Source organism: Muscardinus avellanarius, assembly GCF_963383645.1.
Source record: "Muscardinus avellanarius genome assembly, chromosome: 6".
NCBI classification, from domain to species: Eukaryota; Metazoa; Chordata; class Mammalia; order Rodentia; family Gliridae; genus Muscardinus; species Muscardinus avellanarius.
In genome coordinates, this window is record NC_137791.1 from 99,801,634 (window position 1) to 99,821,323 (window position 19,690).

Below are 19,690 nucleotides of genomic sequence, written 5' to 3' on the forward strand. Positions count from 1 at the left end.
AAGCGAAACAGTAAGACACTGTACAGCCCTAAAGGAGCTCACAGTGGGGAAGGGAGCTCACACAACCATGCTAAACACTCAGCTAGAGGAAGCACAGGATGCTGTCTGGGAATGATATCACAGTCCTGACTGGAGTGTGTGTGGTAGGGAATTCCGATGAGGGTGGCAGAGTGTCAGGTCAAACTTCTCAGAGAATTCAGTGTTCAGATTTTGTCTTGGGAGACATAAAAGGGAGACAGAGAAGATGGAGGTAGAAAACGTGCAGAGACACAGAAGCAAGAGACTATTGCTCACACTGGTAGACTTAATCAAGACATCCTGCCCAGGGTCCAGAGGTGTTTGAGTTTCCCCAAAGGCTACATCTGTTGCAAGTATTCCCTTACCAGCAATTTATTTATTTTATTTTATTTTATTTTATTTTATTTATTTTTTGGTGGTACTGGGGATGGAACCCAGGGGCTTTCTACCTCCAGGATATACTCCCAGACCTATTTTTTTTAATATATTTTATTTGGGAACAGGGTCTCACTAAGTAGCTGAGGCTGGCTTCGAACCTGTGCGATCCTCCTGTCTCAGCCTCCCAAGCGCAGGAATTACAAGCATGCACCACCACACCCGGCTCAGCAATTTATTTTTGTGGTGATACCAACAAGTGGTATGAGGTAAGTGAGATGGAGAGGGTGGAAAGGCCATCTGGTGTCATTAATAAGCGGGTTGACCACTCTGTTCATCATTCTAGGTGAGGTGTGTATGTGTGGAACAATCCTCAGAACTGACCCATGGCATTCCAAAGAAGTCAGGGGACCTGCCAACTCATATTTAGGTTTATGCAAGTGTAAATGTTCCATTAAGATATATGACTATGATATGCCAATTAAAAAATTAAATAAAAAGAAGGAAAAGAAACTTGGTTAGAAAGCAACTTGGCAATATGCATTAAAAATCTTTAAAATGAAAAAGAATTCATTGAATTGTATATTAAGGCATATAGGCATATAATGAAATATTATTAATCAGTTTATATACCCATTCATATCTTCACATAGTTACGTGTGTACGTGTGTGTGTGTGTGTGTGTGTGTGTGTGTGTGTGTGTGTGTGTATTGAGAACATTTAAGGTCTACTGTTTTAGAAAATTTCAAGTATACAATATAGTATCATTAGTTGTCCTCATGCTATACATTTAATCTTTAGAACTTATTGATCCTATATAACTGAAATTTTGTATTCTTTGGGAAACATGCCCTTATGTCCCCCTCCCACTTCCCTCTGGTAACCATCTTTCTACTTTCTGCATCTAAGAACTCAACTTTTTAAAAATCCATGTACAAGTGAAATCATGCAGTATATTTCTTCTTTGTTTCTTTTGTGGTACTAGGGATTGAGCCTAGAGGCATTCTACCTCTGAGCTAACTCCCAGCCCTATTTTTATTTTGAAATAGTCTTATTAGGTTGATAAGAGCCTCACTACTTGCTGAGGCTGTCCTTGAATCTGTGATCCTCCTGTCTCAGACTTCCAAAGTCCTGGGATTTCAAGCGTGCGCCACCATGCCCAACATGCAATATTTTCCTAACTTTCTTGCACTTGTGTTCAAATCACCTCCTCTATCCGAGTCAAGCTTCTATCACCAGAGCATCCCTCAGGCAGGAAAGGCAATAACTCATCAGTCTGTCTGTAGTAGCTTTCAGAACAAACCAAGAGAATAGAAAAAGGCAGAAAGAAGTATGAATAGCTGCAGTTTTGTGACTTGGAAAGCTAGCTGGATAGTGTGTTGATTTCTGTGATCCAAATACAAATACATCATGAGGGTTGGGCGTGGTGGTGCACACTTGTAATCCCCATGCTTGGGAGGGGGAAACAGGAGGATAACACAGGTTCAAAGCCAGCCGTGCTGGCTTAAGAGACCCTGTTTCCAACTGTTTCCAAATAAAAAAGTATAAAATAGGTCTGGGAGTGTAGCCTGGAGGCAGAAGGGTTTCCAGGAACCCCAGTACCAAAAAAAAAAAAAAAAAAAAAAAAAAACATCATGAGGGCTGTGTTTGTTAGGAGAAACATACCTTGTTCATTGGATGTAAATGGATGTGTACAGAGATTAGACTCTGACTCTTGAACAAGAAGTTAATTCTATAGGAGTATTGTTAGCCTTTCTTCAGTTTTATATCACCAGAGCCAAAAATGGTGCCTGGAATATATATAGGTACTCAATAAAAAGTTGTTGCATTATTGATTGCATAAATGGGTGGGTTAAAAAATTCATTATACTTCCAGAAAACATAAATCATGTCTTTTAGATATATGGGTCTAAAGGTTGAAGAGAATTCATGAAAGTAGCATTAAGTTTTATATTTTGATAATTTAATTATGATATTGATATAAAGAGTGTAATAAAAGCCATTGGACAGGCTCATTTACTGAAGATTGAGAAAACTGGGATGCTTGAAGCCAAAGTTATGGAGAGGTAAGATAGTAGGATTAGTTAGAGGAAGAACATTTTACACTAGAGACTGAGAAAGGTAAGTAGAACATTATTAGAATGTGGAATTATGGGGGAAAACTAAAGAAATAAGGAAGAAGTGATCAGTGGTATTGTATGCTAATGAGACAACTATGTAAGATGTAGATTTTTAAAAATTGCTGATTGGTATAATATTACTAATGCCAGTGTCTGGGGAAGGGGAGGAAGAGGCTGGGGCCCAGAAAGAAATACTCCAAGTATGGGCATGCATATAAATATCACTCTATACCTCAGTATGATGTATAATTACAATGCACCAATAAAATTATTTACAAAGTGCCAGTTAGAGAAAGCCACAAAATGTTTCAAAGGAAAGATGGGAGAGAAACCAGAAATAGGATAAAGAAATAAGTAACAATGAATAAATGGAAACAGTAATTATAGTTTTCCCCCAGACTGCCAATGGTAAACAATATAAAAAAGTAGATGGAAGCAGTCAAAGGTTCGAGGAGTTTTAGGAGTTGCTTATTTATAATCTGAAAGGAATTCTTTGCTTACTTACAATGTAAAAGGAATTTTAGCATGCGATATTTTAAAAATGCAAATATTCTTAAAATTGCTAATATGATAAATAGAATTATCGCAAGGAGTCTTGATTTTATATTTCCCTTGAAGCATATATCTGTCCAATGGAAACTTTTAAATGGAAGCCCTTAATGATCTCTTCCTGCAATTAGCAGTTTTAGCTAGTTCTTAGCATTTCTCCAAGGAATGAAGCTGATTATCTCCACCTAGGAATAGTAACTAAGAGGAATTTTGAACAGGGCACAACATATAGGTTCCCATATATTTCCAACATTTTCTGAGGTGGAAAGTTCGAGTTTTCATTTGACATGTAATTCTGTTAAAAACAACACAGTGAATAACTGAGTATAGAAATAATGAGGCAGGCATGAAAGTGCACACCTCCCTGTAACCCTAGTACTTAAGAGGCTGGGACAGGAAGATCACAGGCTCAGGACAAGCCTCAGTAACTTGAGACAATGGCAACTTAGTGAGATCTGTTTCAAAGTAAAAAAAAAAAAAAAAAAAAAAAATATATATATATATATATATATATATATATAGAGAGAGAGAGAGAGAGAGAGAGAGAGAGAGAGAGAGAGAGAAAGAGGGGGCTAGGGGTATAGCTCAGAGGTAGAATACTCCTGGGCCTAATCTCCAGGACAAAAAGAGAGAGAGCGTGTGTGTGTGTGTGTGTGTGTGTGTGTGTGTGTGTGTGTGTGTGTGTGAGAGAGAGAGAGAGAGAGAGAATAAATATAATATTTTACCCCACTGAGACTATCTGATATTATCCTACCAGTATCTCTAATAAATAATTGTCATTATTTTTACTATATCCATGAGAAATTTGAAGCATATATAGTATTTAGTATTTGGTCTAAAATTTCATCTACCTGATTTCAGAATCTAAGGTTCTGACTTTGGTTTTAATAGCTATTCCACTGCCCTATAAGCATCATATTGAGTAATAATGGTATTTGAGGGCTTTGGGTTTTAGGGTTATTTTTAAGATTTTGAAAGAGAGTACATTTTTCTTGATGTATACCAGATTTTCGGTTCTTCTAGTTTCCGGTCTGCCTGGCTGCAGTGGTTATCTTGGCAGTGTACATTAATGTGCTGATGAGCCATTTGCCATAGATTGCAGCACAGTTCCTGGTTCAATTCATGCTAAATTTGCAATCTGCCTTTACTGAAGTGCAAAATTGGCTTTCTTGTCATAAAGTGGTAGAACATGCAAAACAGTCTAATACCTTATTTTCTAGCTCAAGTTAGATGAGCTGGGCTCAGAAAAAGTTTTAATATTTTTTCATGTCGAATGAACAGCTGTTTTAGCACAAGAGCCTTGTTAAGTGCCAAATGGTCATGATAATGCCCCTTTGGAAGTTATAGCTGATACCATTAGGTTCTCCTCGGGACAAGTAAAATTATTTCCTGGAAAATACCCAAATGGCTTCATCTATTCAGCGGGTTGTCAACTTGATATTAGAAGCACCATGAGGTGTCATGGTAGAACGTGAGTTTGTTCTGCTGATTCAGTGTGCTACTTTACTATAGGTTGAATCAATTTTTAATGAATTGTGTTAATGAGATAATTAAGTCTATAATTTCTGTTCAAATACTCTCCTTCCATTTGTAAATACTGGAGATGGAGGTTGACTTAAAAATATATATATAAGAATCCAGGCGTTGTGGACTTGTAATCCCAGCATTCATGGTTTGAAGACAGCCTCAGCTACTAGATAGTGAGGCCCTTTGCAACTCAATGAGACCATGTTTCAAAACAAAGAATAAAAAATAGGGCTGGGGGTGTAGGTCATAGGTAGAGTACCCCTGGGTTCCATCCCCAGTACTGAAAAAATATATATACATATACACACATATGAGAGAGTTTATACAATATACAATAGTGGTCTTCTTTTACATGTGCATGTGTACACATACTTATCTTGTACATAATTTGACACATGTATTGCTGACATTAATTTGCTTTATATATTAGTAGATTATTATTTTTATTATATTGTTATTATTTGTGTTGGTTATTGAAACCAGGAGCATTCCACATCTGAGCTGCAGCTCTAGCCCTTTAGTCTTTATTTTTTAATTTTTGGAACAAGGTCTTGGTAAGTTGCTGAGGCTGGACTTGTAACTTTCATCCTCCTGTCTCAGCCTCCCAGGTACTGGGAATACAGGCTTCCACTGAAAATTGTGTTACAGGAATCATTCTCAGGATGGAAATTAGTGTGAATGCTCGGGTTGATAATTTCCCTGGATTACAAAGAGCTGAAATCACAGTGTTCTATACACTAGGAGAAAAAAATGTCTCAATTTTACCATATATTTTTAATAGTAAACTTTAAACAGCTTTTCTAAGTGCCATATTAGAACTTAAGGAAGAATGTGGCAGCAAGTTGAGGAGTAGCTTCTGACTTGCAGGAGAACACCATAAAAATATTTTATAAGCTTTCTTTTTTGACATTCATTGTTTGTTAGATTTTCCCAGTTCCTGGGAGATATTACAAGGACTGTAATATTTCTTCCCTTTGCTCCCAAAGCCCAGAAAAAGATAACTTAAAGGAAAAATAGATGATAAAAATTTGCTGACTGAATAAATGAATGGATTGAATCGACGTCTTTAATAAGATGTGTATTGCCTATGGCCTTAATTATGAATTCTTTATTACTCACTTGACCTGGATAATAAGCTCCAGCAGAAGATAAAACATGAAACTTGATCTTTGTTCTAAAATATAAATCTGTTAAAGTTATTATAAATACTTAGATTCAGTAGCCAAGCAGCTATGGGAATTCCAAAAAACACTTGAGCAAAATTCTTGAGTCATCCGAGTTCATCTCCCTCCATATTTGTGCCTTTACAAAGGAACACGGCTGCTAATGCTTGAGCTCTGGAATGGTTTTTCCATCATCAGTATACTGAGGCTCTGCTCTTGATAAATGATTATTTTTTATACAGTGCCCCTGTTGTCTGCTGATGCAGATAAAATTGTGGCTCAGTCTTTTGTTATGCTAGCCTCCTATAGGGTTGGCATAGACTTTGAATCCTTCTGGATGGCTATTTATCATATCACAGTTTCATTGTCAAATTATACCAAGTCAGTATTAGGAATAAAACACGGCTCAAGTAGTATCTGAGTTTAAATATAATTTTCTGAATAATTTGGGGATGAAACAAATGACTTTCATAGGATGGTATAGAAAGTTGAGAGGTTAATTTATTTGATAACCCAAGTTAGCATTTGGAAAACATGTAAGATTTGTTTTCCATTTAAATGTATTTTAACTTATTCATAAAAACATATTTTTACATAGCAGATATCAAAACATGTATATATGTTTGGGGTACCAAAATATATATGTTTTGATACATGTAGACATTTTGTAATATTCAAATTAGGGCAAATATATCTATCACCTTAAATAATTGTCATTTCTTTTGGCAAATCCATTCAAGATTCTTTCTTCTGGATTTTTTTTTCTTTGTGGTTCTAGGTATTGAGCCCAGAGGCATTTTATTTCTGAGCTACACTCCCAACCCTTTTAAGTTTTTTGAAACAGGGCCTCCTTAGGTTGCTGAGACTGGTCTCGGACCTGCTGTCCTTCTGTCTTGGCCTGCCAAATACTGGTATTACAAGGGTAAATCACCATGGCTGGCTCTTCTAGATTTTTGAGATAGCAGTACATTACCATTATTTATTGTTACTCTACTGTCTGTACTAGTAAGAATTCTTTTGCAATGCTTTATCAGATATTTACATATAACTCTACATGTAAGGATTCAAATATTCTTAATATAAAATATGACCAAAAGTTGCTATATTGCTATTTAGTACAATGGCACACACCTGTAATCCCCCAGTACTTGGGAGTTTGAAATAGAAGGATTGAAGGTTCAAGGCCAGTCTCATCAACTTAGGGAGACCCTGTTTCAAAATTAAAAAAAAAAAAATGGAGGTATAGCTCAGAGTTAGAATGTACCTGGTTTCAATCCCCAGCACTAAAAACAAGTTATATTGTTAATGATATTTTCAGATATTTAAATAAATGCATGTTCTAAAATCCAACACACATTCTTAGCCACACATAGTCTGGAAAGAGGTGAAGATATCGAAAGAAAAATGTGGAGCCAAGAGCTGGAGCCCAGTCCAGTTAAATGAATGCTCCAGTTAACGGTTTGGCTCTGATTGGGTGAGGTGGGGGGGCTACAAATTACTCTAGATGTACCTGGAGGAATCTTGTATGTAGGTAATTTTCACCATTTAGGAAGAGAATGGAGGTGCTCCTCGGTGGGCATGAAAGTATTTTTTTCACCAAGGACAAGTAAAAGGATGTAAAATAAATTAATGTCTAATTTTTATCTAAAGCTTCTCAATGTCTCTGCATTGTTGTATCTTGGCTTTACTTAGGATTTTGTAGTTGCCACAAAAGTATGCCCGCTCAGTGGGGGAAAGGAAGACAGAATAAACTATAAAGAAAATATTCAAAAGGGAAGAGAGCTGTTTGGGCTTTGTTTATTCTCCCCTATCCTCCCCCACCCCCCATGAAAATTACTATAACATTCATTATTGAAAATCTGTGGATTTTAATTTAATTTAATGATGTTAGACAATTGTCTTACTCTTCTTGGGCTGATATAACAAAGTAACACCGAATGGATGGCTTCAACAACAGAAACTTAAGTCTCACAAATCTACTAGAGTCTGAAAAGTGTCAGAATCAAGGCTGCCCTGTGTTTCATTTTCTGATGAGGGCTCTTTTTCTGGTTTGTAGAGGGCTACCTCCCCACTGCGCCCTCACACTGTGAAGAAAGAGCTGTCTCTAATGTTTCTTTCTCTTTTAAAAGGACATCATTTCTCCGTACACGCTTGTAATCCCCCGGCTTGGGAGGTGAGACAGGAGGATCGTGCAGGTTCGAAGTCAGCTGCACTGGCTTAAGAGACCCTGTTTCTAAATAAAAATAATATAAAATAGGTCTGGGAGTGTAGCCCAGAGGTTGAAGGGTATCCAGGAACCCCAGTACCACCAAAAAAAAAAAAAAAAAAAAAGGACATCATTTCTATCAGATTAGAGTGTTACCATTAGGACTTAATTTAACTCTAATCACCTCTTTAAAGGTCTTATCTACAATATACTGGCACGATGTTAAGGTTTTAATATAGAATGCAGAAATATTCAGAGGTGAAATGACTGAATCAGGACTCTATAACCTCATCAGTAGATTTATCCATTTATTCATTGGTTAATACACACACACACACACACACACACACACACACACACACATTTGGCACTGGGGATTGAACCCAGTGGCATTCCATCTCTAAACTAGACCTCTGGTCTTCTTTTATTTTGTTCTAAAACAGCCTTATTTCACTTTGCTAAGTTGCTGAGGCTGGCCTGGAACCTGCAATCCTCTCAGCCTCCCATGTACTAGGATTATAGGCGTACACCACCATGCTGCTTCGGGTTAATAATTTGAATGGATTCTGGGTGTAACTCTGGCAGGTGGCGTGTGACTGGAGAAGTCAGGTCAGTGGGGCATGCCCTTGGGGATGGTATCTGTCCCTTCCCTCCTTTCTCTTTCTGCTTCCATCTGCCTTGAGCAGCTTTCCTCTGCCACTCCATGCCCCATGATGTTTTTGCCTCAGAACCAATCAACCCAGGACTAAAACTCGGAAACCTTCAACCAAGTAAAGATTTTGTTTTTCCTCTGTTTTTATTGTCATTTATTTTGGTCATAGTGATTAAAAGCTAACTAAAACACATAGAGAGTTAGGGCTTCAACATAAGAATTTGAGAAAGACAAAATTCAGTCTAGATAGGAATGATTAAAACATTTTGCTGTTTTTATTTGTGATCTTCTTTGACATATGTTGCCTTCTGCCATCCCTTTTCTAATGGCTACATCATCTCGTTTCCTACTTCCAAATTGTATGTGGAAGAAAGTCCTTTTGACTACAGTAATTGTAGTTAGAGAAAGAAAAAGAGGGATACTCTAGTGCCAGACCAATATATTCACAGATATGGTTCTTTTTAATATTCCATATTTAGGAAGTGGGCCAGCCTGCCTGGGTCACCAGCGTTGTGTGAGCCAGTGCTCTGGGTCTGGCTTTCATAGTATAATGGAGTGTGAATATAATCTTGTAGGTTGGTATTACAACTGTTTCTCTAGTCTTTGATGTTTCCCTGATAACTAGTTTCTAGATTTTATTGGTACTTAATAAAGTCCCAAAGAGAGAGACTGAGATCTGGTATGGTAATACAACGGTACTTGTTTTAGACATTGAAATACTTGTCATTGCAGTTTTTCCCATAGCTTGGCAGATGATCGTGGTCCCAGTTCAGTTAACAGCCTATGAAATGGTGACAGGTGCAGAAGAACCACTTAACAGAAGTCAATTCTTGTGCAGTTGTTAATGTTGTTATTTTTTTCCCAAAGTGCCTTTTATATTTATTTTATACATAAGTTATGGGGTTTACTCTAGTGTTGATTCTCATCTTTACTACCAACATGCATATTGATTTTGTATTTCTTTGTATTTATTTCTCACTTTCTCTGGAAACATTCTTTCCTTAACTTACTGCACCATAGACTGTTCTTTACTTCAGTATATTCATCTACCTTTATGATTACTAGGCATGGGGGTCATATTTTATACATATATAATTGTCCTCTGAAACTTTGTTTCCTTTAATTCATTTCTGAGTAATATTTGTTTTGAGGCAGAGTCTTATTATCTGACCTCACATAGTCATATATTCATTGGCTGTTTACTACATACTAGGTACTGTATTAAGTGCTTTACATGCATTACTTTATTTATTACGATGAAGGGACCATTATTAATCCTATCACAGGAAGGACTTTGAGGCTTCAAGAAGTTTAAATCACTTGCAATTATCGCACAGCTAGTCAACAGCAAATTCAGAATTTGAATCCAGATCTTTCTGATCTGGGGGACCTGCAATCTTAACCAGGATGATAATCAGATCATTATCTGATTCCTGGATCACTATCAATATCACAACTAATGAATGCATTTCCTGTAAATAGAGCCCAAGACTGTAAGTGTTTAGCTTCCAGATTATTCCCATAAACACTTCAGATGCCTACAATACTGCTTTTTCTTATTGAATGAGAAGGGACGTGTTCAGCTTAGTGACTGGACTTAGAGAAAGTGTGCTGAGTATCCTTTGCCCTCTTCCTTCTCTAGGGTTATATTGGCCACATTGATGAAAGTAGCTCCTGGGTTGATTCCAGGCAGCATTCTGGGGATGTTCACTTAAGTTGAGAACTACTGCTCCAACTAGTTGAATCTCCCACAAAGCGGTTTCTCCCATTGGAGCCACATATTTTATATACACAGCCCTTACAAATAAAATAAAACACTAGAAGCCACTGTGAAATAAGACTAACCACAAGATTGCACACCTCAGAGAAGTCCTTTAAACCTTCAACCCTAAATATGTAAAGACAAAATGAATCAATATCTTCAGATCTCTTTTTATGGGTAATTTCAAATTGAAGACATAAATTTATCTCAGTGCCTGATATTGAAGGTAATATTCCTATAGCTTATGGTAATACAAACATTGAATTAAATGCTAACATCGGGAGGAAATGAAATACAATAAATAGGGAGCTCAACATTTTCATTTCTACATTTTGAATTTCAGTACATGATAGAATCCCTTGGTAACAATTTATGAAATATTTAGCATGTTTATTTGGAGGCGATGTTTTTCATTGTTACATGGGAGCACTTTCTAATTCTCAGTAAATCATTACCTTGGAGTTTAGTTTCAGCGGTTCTACCACACTTGTTTATTTTCTTATTAAATAAGATGTATGCCTAACCCTGAAGCCCTGTCTGAATGGCCTGGAATAAATGTCTTTATATTATTGGATTTTTTTTTTTTTTTTTGCATGTGACTCATTGGTATTCTGGAAGATAAACCTGTTCATTATTTGCCTTGTTAGTTTTTAATTTAGGAGAGTTAAATTACATTTTATTAAACTTCATTAGCTTCTTGAGCGAGCGATATGAATGTAGCTGCTTGCCTTCTGCAAACCCGATCGTAGTCACTTTATCTCTGCTGCTGGAGCAGTGAGTTGAGATGAATATTCCTTTTGCATTTGATAAGACTTCTTTGTCAGATCACAAACCATGATTGACGAGTCGCTTAGATCTGCTCCTGTTTGCCTGTTGATGCTTTCATTTGTTGGTAATGTTCGAATCTGCCACTTCACATCTCTACCCCACTAGTTTCTTTGCTTCGGGCTATTGTGACTAATGACAAAATGATTTCAAACTAAATCATTTTTTAAAATTCAAACAAATCTTAGGTGCCTTTTCTGCTTGAAACCACTATGTGTTTGCTGAATACTAATGGAGCCTCTGAAGCCTTTACATTCTTTATGAAACAAAACATCCCTCTGACTGGCACAATCGTTGTTTCCAAACTTGAAGGCTGTGTGGATGTGATTTCTAGGGCGTCCTGTGTCAGATAGGTCAACAGGTTCCTCAGTCCCTCTGTGCTTTGTCTTCATGAAAAATGACAGCTACTTTTTGCACAGGAGACCTTGAGACATAAGTACAAAATGACTTGAGCATCATTTAGCTGTTTAGCAGAGAGCAAAGATGTACACCTCAAATCAGTCAAATCTCACATTTCTTTATTCAGGGAATGATATTTAGAATATTAAGACTTTTTAGGCCTGCTCACTCAGACTTAGAATCGAGTCAAAATAATTTATATGTCATAGGCACTACTGCTGTATGTAGAAATCTATCCTATAAACAAAGAAATAGAAATTTGGAGATAAGAAAGAATTGTGTGTGTGTGGGGGGGGTGATGGTGGTATTGGTAATGAACCCTGGGGGAGGGGAGATTCTACTAGCTATATAAACCCATCCTTTTTATTTTTTATTTTGAAACGCAGTCTAATAAGTTACTTCATGCTGGCCTCAAACATGGGATCCTACTGTCTCAACATCCCAAGTACTGGGATTACAGATGTGCACCACTGCTCCTGACCAGATAGAAAGTTGTTTCTTACTGTGTGCTTTAAATTATAAGGATTAATAAGGCAGTCTTTATATTCTAGAAGTGTATTGACACTCTTAAATTGGGAATATAATTATTTGACCTTTGTTTTCAGATGCCAGTCCTAGTGACACTGATCATACTGCTTCTTTCATTTTCATGGAGCTTCTTGCTTTGCTGAATCTTGTTTCTAATCATGTTAGACTAATCCTGTCTCTCATTTGGGCTCTCTCTTTTCTCAAGGCATATTCTTCAAGTCTATGCTTATATTTCTTTGCTATTTAAAACCTGTTCAAAGCCAGGTGTGGTGTCGCACGCTTGTAATCCCAGCGCTTGGGAGGCTGAGACAGGCGGATTGCACAGGTTCGAAGCCAGCCTCAGCTACTTAGTGAGGCTCTCAGCAACTTAGTGAGACTGTTTCCAAATAAAATATAAAATAGGTCTGGGAGTATAGCCTGGAGGTAGAAAGCCCCTGGGTTCCATCCCTAGTACAAATAAATAAATAAATAAATAAATCCTGTTCAATAGTGAATGTTGTCAGAGTATTATTTTCAAACTATCAAAGTACATGACTCAAGCAGGGCGTGGTGGTGCAGGCTTGTAATCCCCGCGCTTGGGAGGCAGAGACAGGAGGATCGCGCAGGTTCGAAGCCAGCCGTGCTGGCTTAAGAGACCCTGTTTCCAGAAATAAAATAGGTCTGGGAGTGTAGCCCGGAGGTAGAAGGGCTTCCAGGAACCCCAGTACCACCAAAAAAAAAAAAAAAAAAAAAAAAATACATGACTCATACAGATATCAGATGGACTATGCCACGAATTTGCTTAACTCATTAATTAATGAGTTTTCGTGGAAGACTGGTTCAAAATCTTTTTGAGATATGGTAATCTATAAACACTTTAAAAAAGAAATGCTAGGATAGATTAATTGACTAGATACATAAGTGACTGATATCAGACAGGGCAACAATACCATGACCTTTGGTGGTCTCTACTGGATGGGAAGCTAAAAGCTAGCGTTTATAGTTCCCAGAGTGTGGGATCTAATTAAATAGTAAAATCACATTTAAGTACATTATCCTACCTTAATAATACCTGGGTGGGTGTGCTTGCTAACCAGTAGTCCATTAAAAGATTAAAAGAATGTCCTGGATTTCTTTCTGATTTCCAAGTCTCAAATTATTTCTCTTAATATTCTCGACTCCTACAAATACTTCACTGACTCAAGGAGGTGCAGTCTGGAATGCTCTTTTTTTTTTTAACTTCTTTTTTAGGGTCTGGGGATGTAACCCAGGAGCATTCGACCTCTGAGCTACAACCCCTGCCCTATTTTTTATTCTTTATTTTGAAACAGGGTCTCATTGAGTTGCAGAGGGCCTCACCAAGTAGCTGAGGCTGTCGGCGAACCAAGATCCTCCAGTCTCAGCCTGCCAAGTGCTGGGATTACAAACCTGCGCCACCACGCCCGGCTCTGGAATGCTCTTTAAAGCCTCTCTTCTGTATTTGTGACTAAAGAGGCTATTCCATGTGGCAGGATAGACACTCAGTAAATAACTCGCTGTGTGATCTTCAGCCAATCATAACCTTTCTGCTCTTATTTCTCTTGATTGCAAAATGTGGAACAGAAACAAGAGTTTACTAAAGTCCCTCCCAGTATTAAAATATTGTAATTCTTGAAACACAGGATTAGGAAGAGTAAAATAGCTTAGTCATTTAGCTAGTATATGAAGTTAGGCAACAGCGCCCCCTAAAGGTTCTCTGTGAGTTCTGGGCAAGCCAGACTTCTTTTTTTTAGAATGTCTGAGGAATGTTCCCTTGCAAGAGCAATTTGGAAACACCTCCTGTGGGGACCCTTAATTTCAGTGGTCTTTATATATTATCTCTTGCCACGTATCAAACCACGAGAATACATCCTGTACTTACAGTAAATATTGACCTTTGTTCTCACATCTGTGGATCTGCTGGGAAGTTCTGATCTTGATGAAGCTTTCTAAGGTAGGCCATCTTCTCTTGGCTGGAACAGACTTTTGTGCCTGATGTCAACTAGGTTTTGGGTGATCTAGAATGGCCTCAACTGGATAATTATTTCCCTTCCAAATGATTTCTCATCCTGAAGCAGGCTAGCCGGGCCTATTCTTTATGGTAATGGTGACAATGTTTCAAGAAAGAGTGGAAGCAAGCAGCAACTATTGACTTTCAAATGACTCATCATCATTTCTACTACATACTGTTGGCCAAGAAAGTAAGTTTGTAGGCATAGATCAAAGAAGTAAGGAAGTTTGTAGAGACATAAATCTCTTGGTGGGGAAGGAGTGTGTACATTACAAAGGACACGAAGATATAAAAAGCCAACGATTTGGTGCTGTTGTATAATCAAATCTCTCATACAGAACATGTTTCACAGGATTTCAGGAAGTTCCAGAAGGGTCCAGGTGTAGAGGGAATGGAGAAGAACTTCAATATTCTTGCGTGTTCTGAGTTACATTTGACTTACTGGAGCCAGTCTCGTTCTTTCCATTGTGTTATTAAAATGTATGAGGTAGCACCCAAGCAGTGTTTAGAGCTATTTATTCCATACTACTGAGGTCAGGCCCTTCTGAGCACTCTACCAGATGCTACATGAATGCTGACATTTTCAAGTCTGGCTGGTGGGAACATGCATTATTCCTGGCTTTCTGAGAGCATCAGATACGATTTTCTCTAATCCTCTTAGGTGGTTCTTTTTTAACTTGGTGACATTCTGGATGGGGATCCTCTTGCGAGTTTTGGAGTTCCCCCTCTGTTCAGCATTCTTCTCTCTGGGGCTTTGCCCTGTGAAGCCTAGCCACTTTGACCTCCCCCAGATTCTCAGCTCTGTCTTCAACTCAGGAAATTTTCTAGGTTTATTTTTCCCGAGTTCCTCCTTTCTGTGCCATAGCATGGAAACTCTTCTAAAGTTTGTTTTCTTCTCTCTTGATGATTTTGATGCTAATGTCTACTCTCTTCAAAAAACATTTGTTTTGCAATTTTTTTTTTTTTTTTTTGGTCATTTCAGGCAGGAGAGTAAATACAATCCTCTCTTAAATCCCTTTGTCTGGAACTTAGTCTTCAATTCTTAAAACTTAGTGTTAGGTAAAATACAAGTTTATAAGTATTATGGACAAGCCGGGCGTGGTGGCGCACACTTGTAATCCCAGCATTCGGGAGGCTGGGACCATAGGATCACGGTTCGCGGGCAGCCTCAGCTACTTAGTGAGGCCCTCTGCAACTTACTGAGACCCTGTTTCAAAATAAAGAATAAAAAATAGGGCAGGGGGTGTAGCTCAGAGGTCAAATGCCCCTGGGTTCCATCCCCAGACCTGTAAATAAATAAATAAATAAATAAATAAATAAATAAATAAATAAATATCATGGACAATCCAGATTTCAGTGGGAGAAGACAATATAAAATTATCAGATTGTATTTAAAAGTATGTATTTCTCTATTATGTGTCCAATATATCCTTTTCATTTCCTTTTCTTCTTAGGATACTTAGCATTTTGTTTCAGTTTGGCCTTTGAATGTATTTTACCTTTTGTTATATTTTTAATTTCATTCATTCTACTTTTAATTTCATTGTGTGTGGGTGTATATGTTGTCTTGCCAGTGGTAATGTATACTCTTTAAACTTTAGGGATACACCTGGTCCTTTTAATATTCCTTCCCAGGTATATAACAGTCTATAATTAGTCATTTTAGCACTTTTATTGATGCATTATAGCCTTACATCATAATGTACTTCATTGTGATGGTGACATACCACATACCACATGTGGTGATCTTTCCCCTGGCTTCCTCCCTGCCTCCTTCCTCACATAGGGCATTGAGACTGACATTGGTAGACTCACGTATGTACATAATATCAATGGAAGTGATTCCTTCACTGGTCATCCCTCTCTCACTTTTTCCAGTAGACCACCTTCCTGGCTCCACTGGAGTTTTTCCTCCCTTATCTGATGTCCCTCTGGATCTTGATAACTCCCTAGCTTCCCTTCAAAAGGAGATTGAGTATTAATAAGAAGTCACCTAGGATGTGCCTTGTAGAGGGAAAGCGCAGGATAAGTAATGTTTCTTGAGCTTTTAGGTTGATGTCAATTTTGGTTTCAACTGTCTCCACCAAAATTAGGCACCATATATTAGGATCCAATTTTCCATTAGTTCAGCTGCAACCTGCATAGAAGAATACTCCAAGCCGACATGAAGAAATCTTTCTAAACCTCTCAGAGTCCGCTTTGGCTCTGTGCTCTGTGACACTGTTTTTCTTTCTCTACTCATTGACCTTGAAGTCATAATTCACAAGCCTATGAGGTATGGCTTGAACATTTTTTACATGCTTGATAGGCGTAGAATCAAGAAAGATAAACTTGTAGAATACAACTCTCACTCTAAAATGAGCTCTCAAGTTATTGCATACAGTTGATCTGCTTTATGTGCTTATTTGTGAATTGTCCTCTGAGGCTGGCTTCTTCCAGTTACCCACTTATGAGCCACTCTTCTTCCCTCTTTCCTCTATTTGTTTATCTTTTCATCTGTCACCTATTCCATAAAATAGCAGGGAGAGAAGATATTATATAACCTTAATATAACTTGCAAAAACACAATGAGGGAAGAAAAATTATTTTTAAAATTCATAGTATTTTCTAAAGTCTGAAATGACAATTTGAGGACCATCTGAGCAATTGCTTCACAGCAAAGATAATCTGTAGTAGATTGTAGAGTTATTTGTTGTGTCTACAAGAATTATAAGAGGAATTATTTTTTTTTTTTTTTTTTTTTTTTTTTTTTTTTTTGGTGGTACTGGGGTTCCTGGAAGCCCTTCTACCTCCGGGCTACACTCCCAGACCTATTTTATATTTTTGAAACAGGGTATCTTAAACCAGCGTGGCTGGCTTCAAACCTGCGCGATCCTCCTGTCTCTGCCTCCCAAGTGCGGGGGGGGGGGGGGGGGGGGGGATTACAAGCGTGCGCCACCACACCCGGCTAAGAGGAATTTATTTTAGGCCGGGCGTGGTGGCGCACGCTTGTAATCCCCGCGCTTGGGAGGCAGAGACAGGAGGATCGCGCAGGTTCGAAGCCAGCCGCGCGCACTGGCTTAGGAGACCCTGTTTCCAAACAAAGATGTAAAAGTAGGTCTGGGAGTGTAGCCCGGAGGTAGAAGGGCTTCCAGGAACCCCAGTACCACAAAAAAAAAAAAAAAAAAAAAGAGGAACTTATTTTAATGCATTCACAGAGCTTTGTTTAGATATAGTCTTGTTCTATAAACAAGATGATGGGAAGCAGCGAATTACATTTTTATTTGATTGCTCTTTACTGGTTAGTGGTATGATCGACCTCAGATACTTATGTTACTTTGGTGATGATGTTTGTATGTCAAATACAATCTTTTATTTAAATTAATACTTTTGTGCTTTTATTATTGTTATGAAAAACTAATATGTAAGGATTTTAGATTTTTCAGTAAAGTTTTTGATTGCTTATTTAAGATTCTTTTATGAAAATAAATTCCAGAGATTTGGAAATAAAGGCTTTTTAATTTTTAAAGAATGTCAGGCACATGTAGAGAGTTATTATTTTTGTCATTTTATGCATAAGAACAGGCACATAATCTTTACATAACAAACATGAAATCTTTTGAAGTGTATATAACACATTATCAAATGACTATAAGAAATTGTAAAACTATAGTCATATACTATTAAAGTCAAGTAGAAACCAAGTTTATTGTACTAAAATCTAACCTTCTTTATAAAATTGAGCTTTAAATTATTTATTACAATGAGTCATATTTTGAAATAGAAAATTTTTATTTTATTATTTTTTGTGGTACTGGGGATTTCGAACCTAGGGATACTCTACCTCTGAGCTACATCTCTGGCCCTTTTCTATTTTTCACTTTGAAACAGGGTTTTTCGAAATTGCTGAGGTTGAACTTGAACCTGCGATCCTCCTGTCTCAGCCTCCCAAGTACTGGGTTCATGGCTGCATGCTACGGTGCTCAGCCTTGAAATAGAAAAATTTTGATTCACAATTTTAAATACTTTCATTCTTTTTCATTAGATAGTTTTAAGTTGTTACATCAAGCTGAATGGACACTACAGAGTAATAAATGTTCACGTTATATACATGGCTAATGTGTTTTCATCCCATTAAGTTTTGTACAAATCTCCATAAAATTATGTAACCGATATAAATTTTAATATATCTTTTCAGAATACAAATGCCAGTTTGAACATGAGGAAAAGAACAAATGCGTTGGTCCACTCAGAATCTGACCTTTGCAACAGAACTGAGGTGGGAAACCATTCTGCCAAATCTACCCCAGTTGTTCAAGAATCCTCTGAAGCCACATCCAAGTCCTACTTAGCTTCCAGTCCAAACCCATTCAGCCGGGCGAATGCAGCGGAAACCATATCTGCTGCAAGAGCACTTCCATCTGCAGCTTCTACCCCTAGTCGAACTGGGAGTTTATTGAGACAAACTTCAGTTGGATCTGCTTCTACTCGGCCTGCGTTTGGATCAAAACTGGGGCGGATTAAGACTACAGTTAATACCACAGGGGCTCCTGGGAAGTTGTCAGCCACAGCTCCTCCCCCTCCTCCTCCACCTGCTGGATCTGGAACAAGTAAAATAGACAAATATGCCCGTATTCTCTTCCCAGTCACATTTGGGGCATTTAACATGGTCTATTGGGTTGTTTATTTATCTAAGGACACAATGGAGAAATCAGAAAGTCTAATGTAATTTTGTCGCTATAATAGTTTCCTAAAAGATAATGAAAACACAGACTGTCTTTTTAAATGTTTTTAAAGATAATTATTCTTTACTAAAATAAAAATTTTACGTAATTTTTCCATTTAAAAAAGTATAAGTCAGTTATTGGGAGATTAATTCCTCAGTAAAGGGAAAGTGAATCATTTTTTCTTTTCGGAAAGATGATTTTAAAAGGGTCTACTCAGCGTTCTAATTAGATGGAATACAGACCATCCTGGAAAGCTGGAACAGGAGAAGTAGGGCTATTAGAGAAACGCGGTGCATATTTTTGCATTGAAATGTGAAAACAGATGATGGCACTTTTTAATACCCTATGAATATCAATCAGCCACACTAAATTTCCCAGTGGCACTGCCCTTAACCAGAATTGTTTATTTGATGCCATATGCAGTGACCTTTGGAGATTCTCTTGGAACCTGCAAGAAAAGGATTTTCCCTGTTAAACAAAACCTCGGTGGAAGGAAAAAGAAATGAAACAAACACTGATCAATAGAATGAAATTTCTGCAGCCTCAGAAACAAAGACAGACTAGGGGAAATGTGTTTCCTTTCATATGGTGGCCAAACAGTACTTAACAGTTGACTTGAATTTTTGTACTCCGAGCCAAAGTTTAACTCACTATATGGATTCTTTTTCATAGTAGCGCCTTCAGTTATGTACTGTATTTATTCACAGCATACTTATCCAGAGCCTAAAGCCTACTCTGTTCCAGGAACCAAGCTAGACACTGTCTGGTAGGAAAGCTCTTTCACATTTACCTACACTATTACTTACATAGTAGAACAATCAATGCATGCTAAAGAACCATAATCTAGCAGAG

At 37.6% G+C, this 19,690-nt stretch overlaps 1 protein-coding gene across 7 annotated transcripts in view; it reads left to right on the forward strand.

Moving 5' to 3' along the window:
- GABRA4 (gamma-aminobutyric acid type A receptor subunit alpha4) overlaps nt 1-18,840 on the forward strand; it is a gene marked incomplete at both ends in the record, with an annotated part of 76,288 nt that extends 57,448 nt beyond the window's left edge. For 6 of the 7 annotated variants that reach the window (XM_080697577.1, XM_080697578.1, XM_080697575.1 and 3 more), the window contains one exon: nt 18,310-18,840. In XM_080697577.1, coding sequence (XP_080553703.1) covers nt 18,310-18,840 — 531 coding nt within the window. The remainder of the gene's footprint in view (nt 1-18,309) is intronic. The other variant, XM_080697581.1, reaches the window with a different exon arrangement.
- Nucleotides 18,841-19,690: the final 850 nt, after the last annotated feature.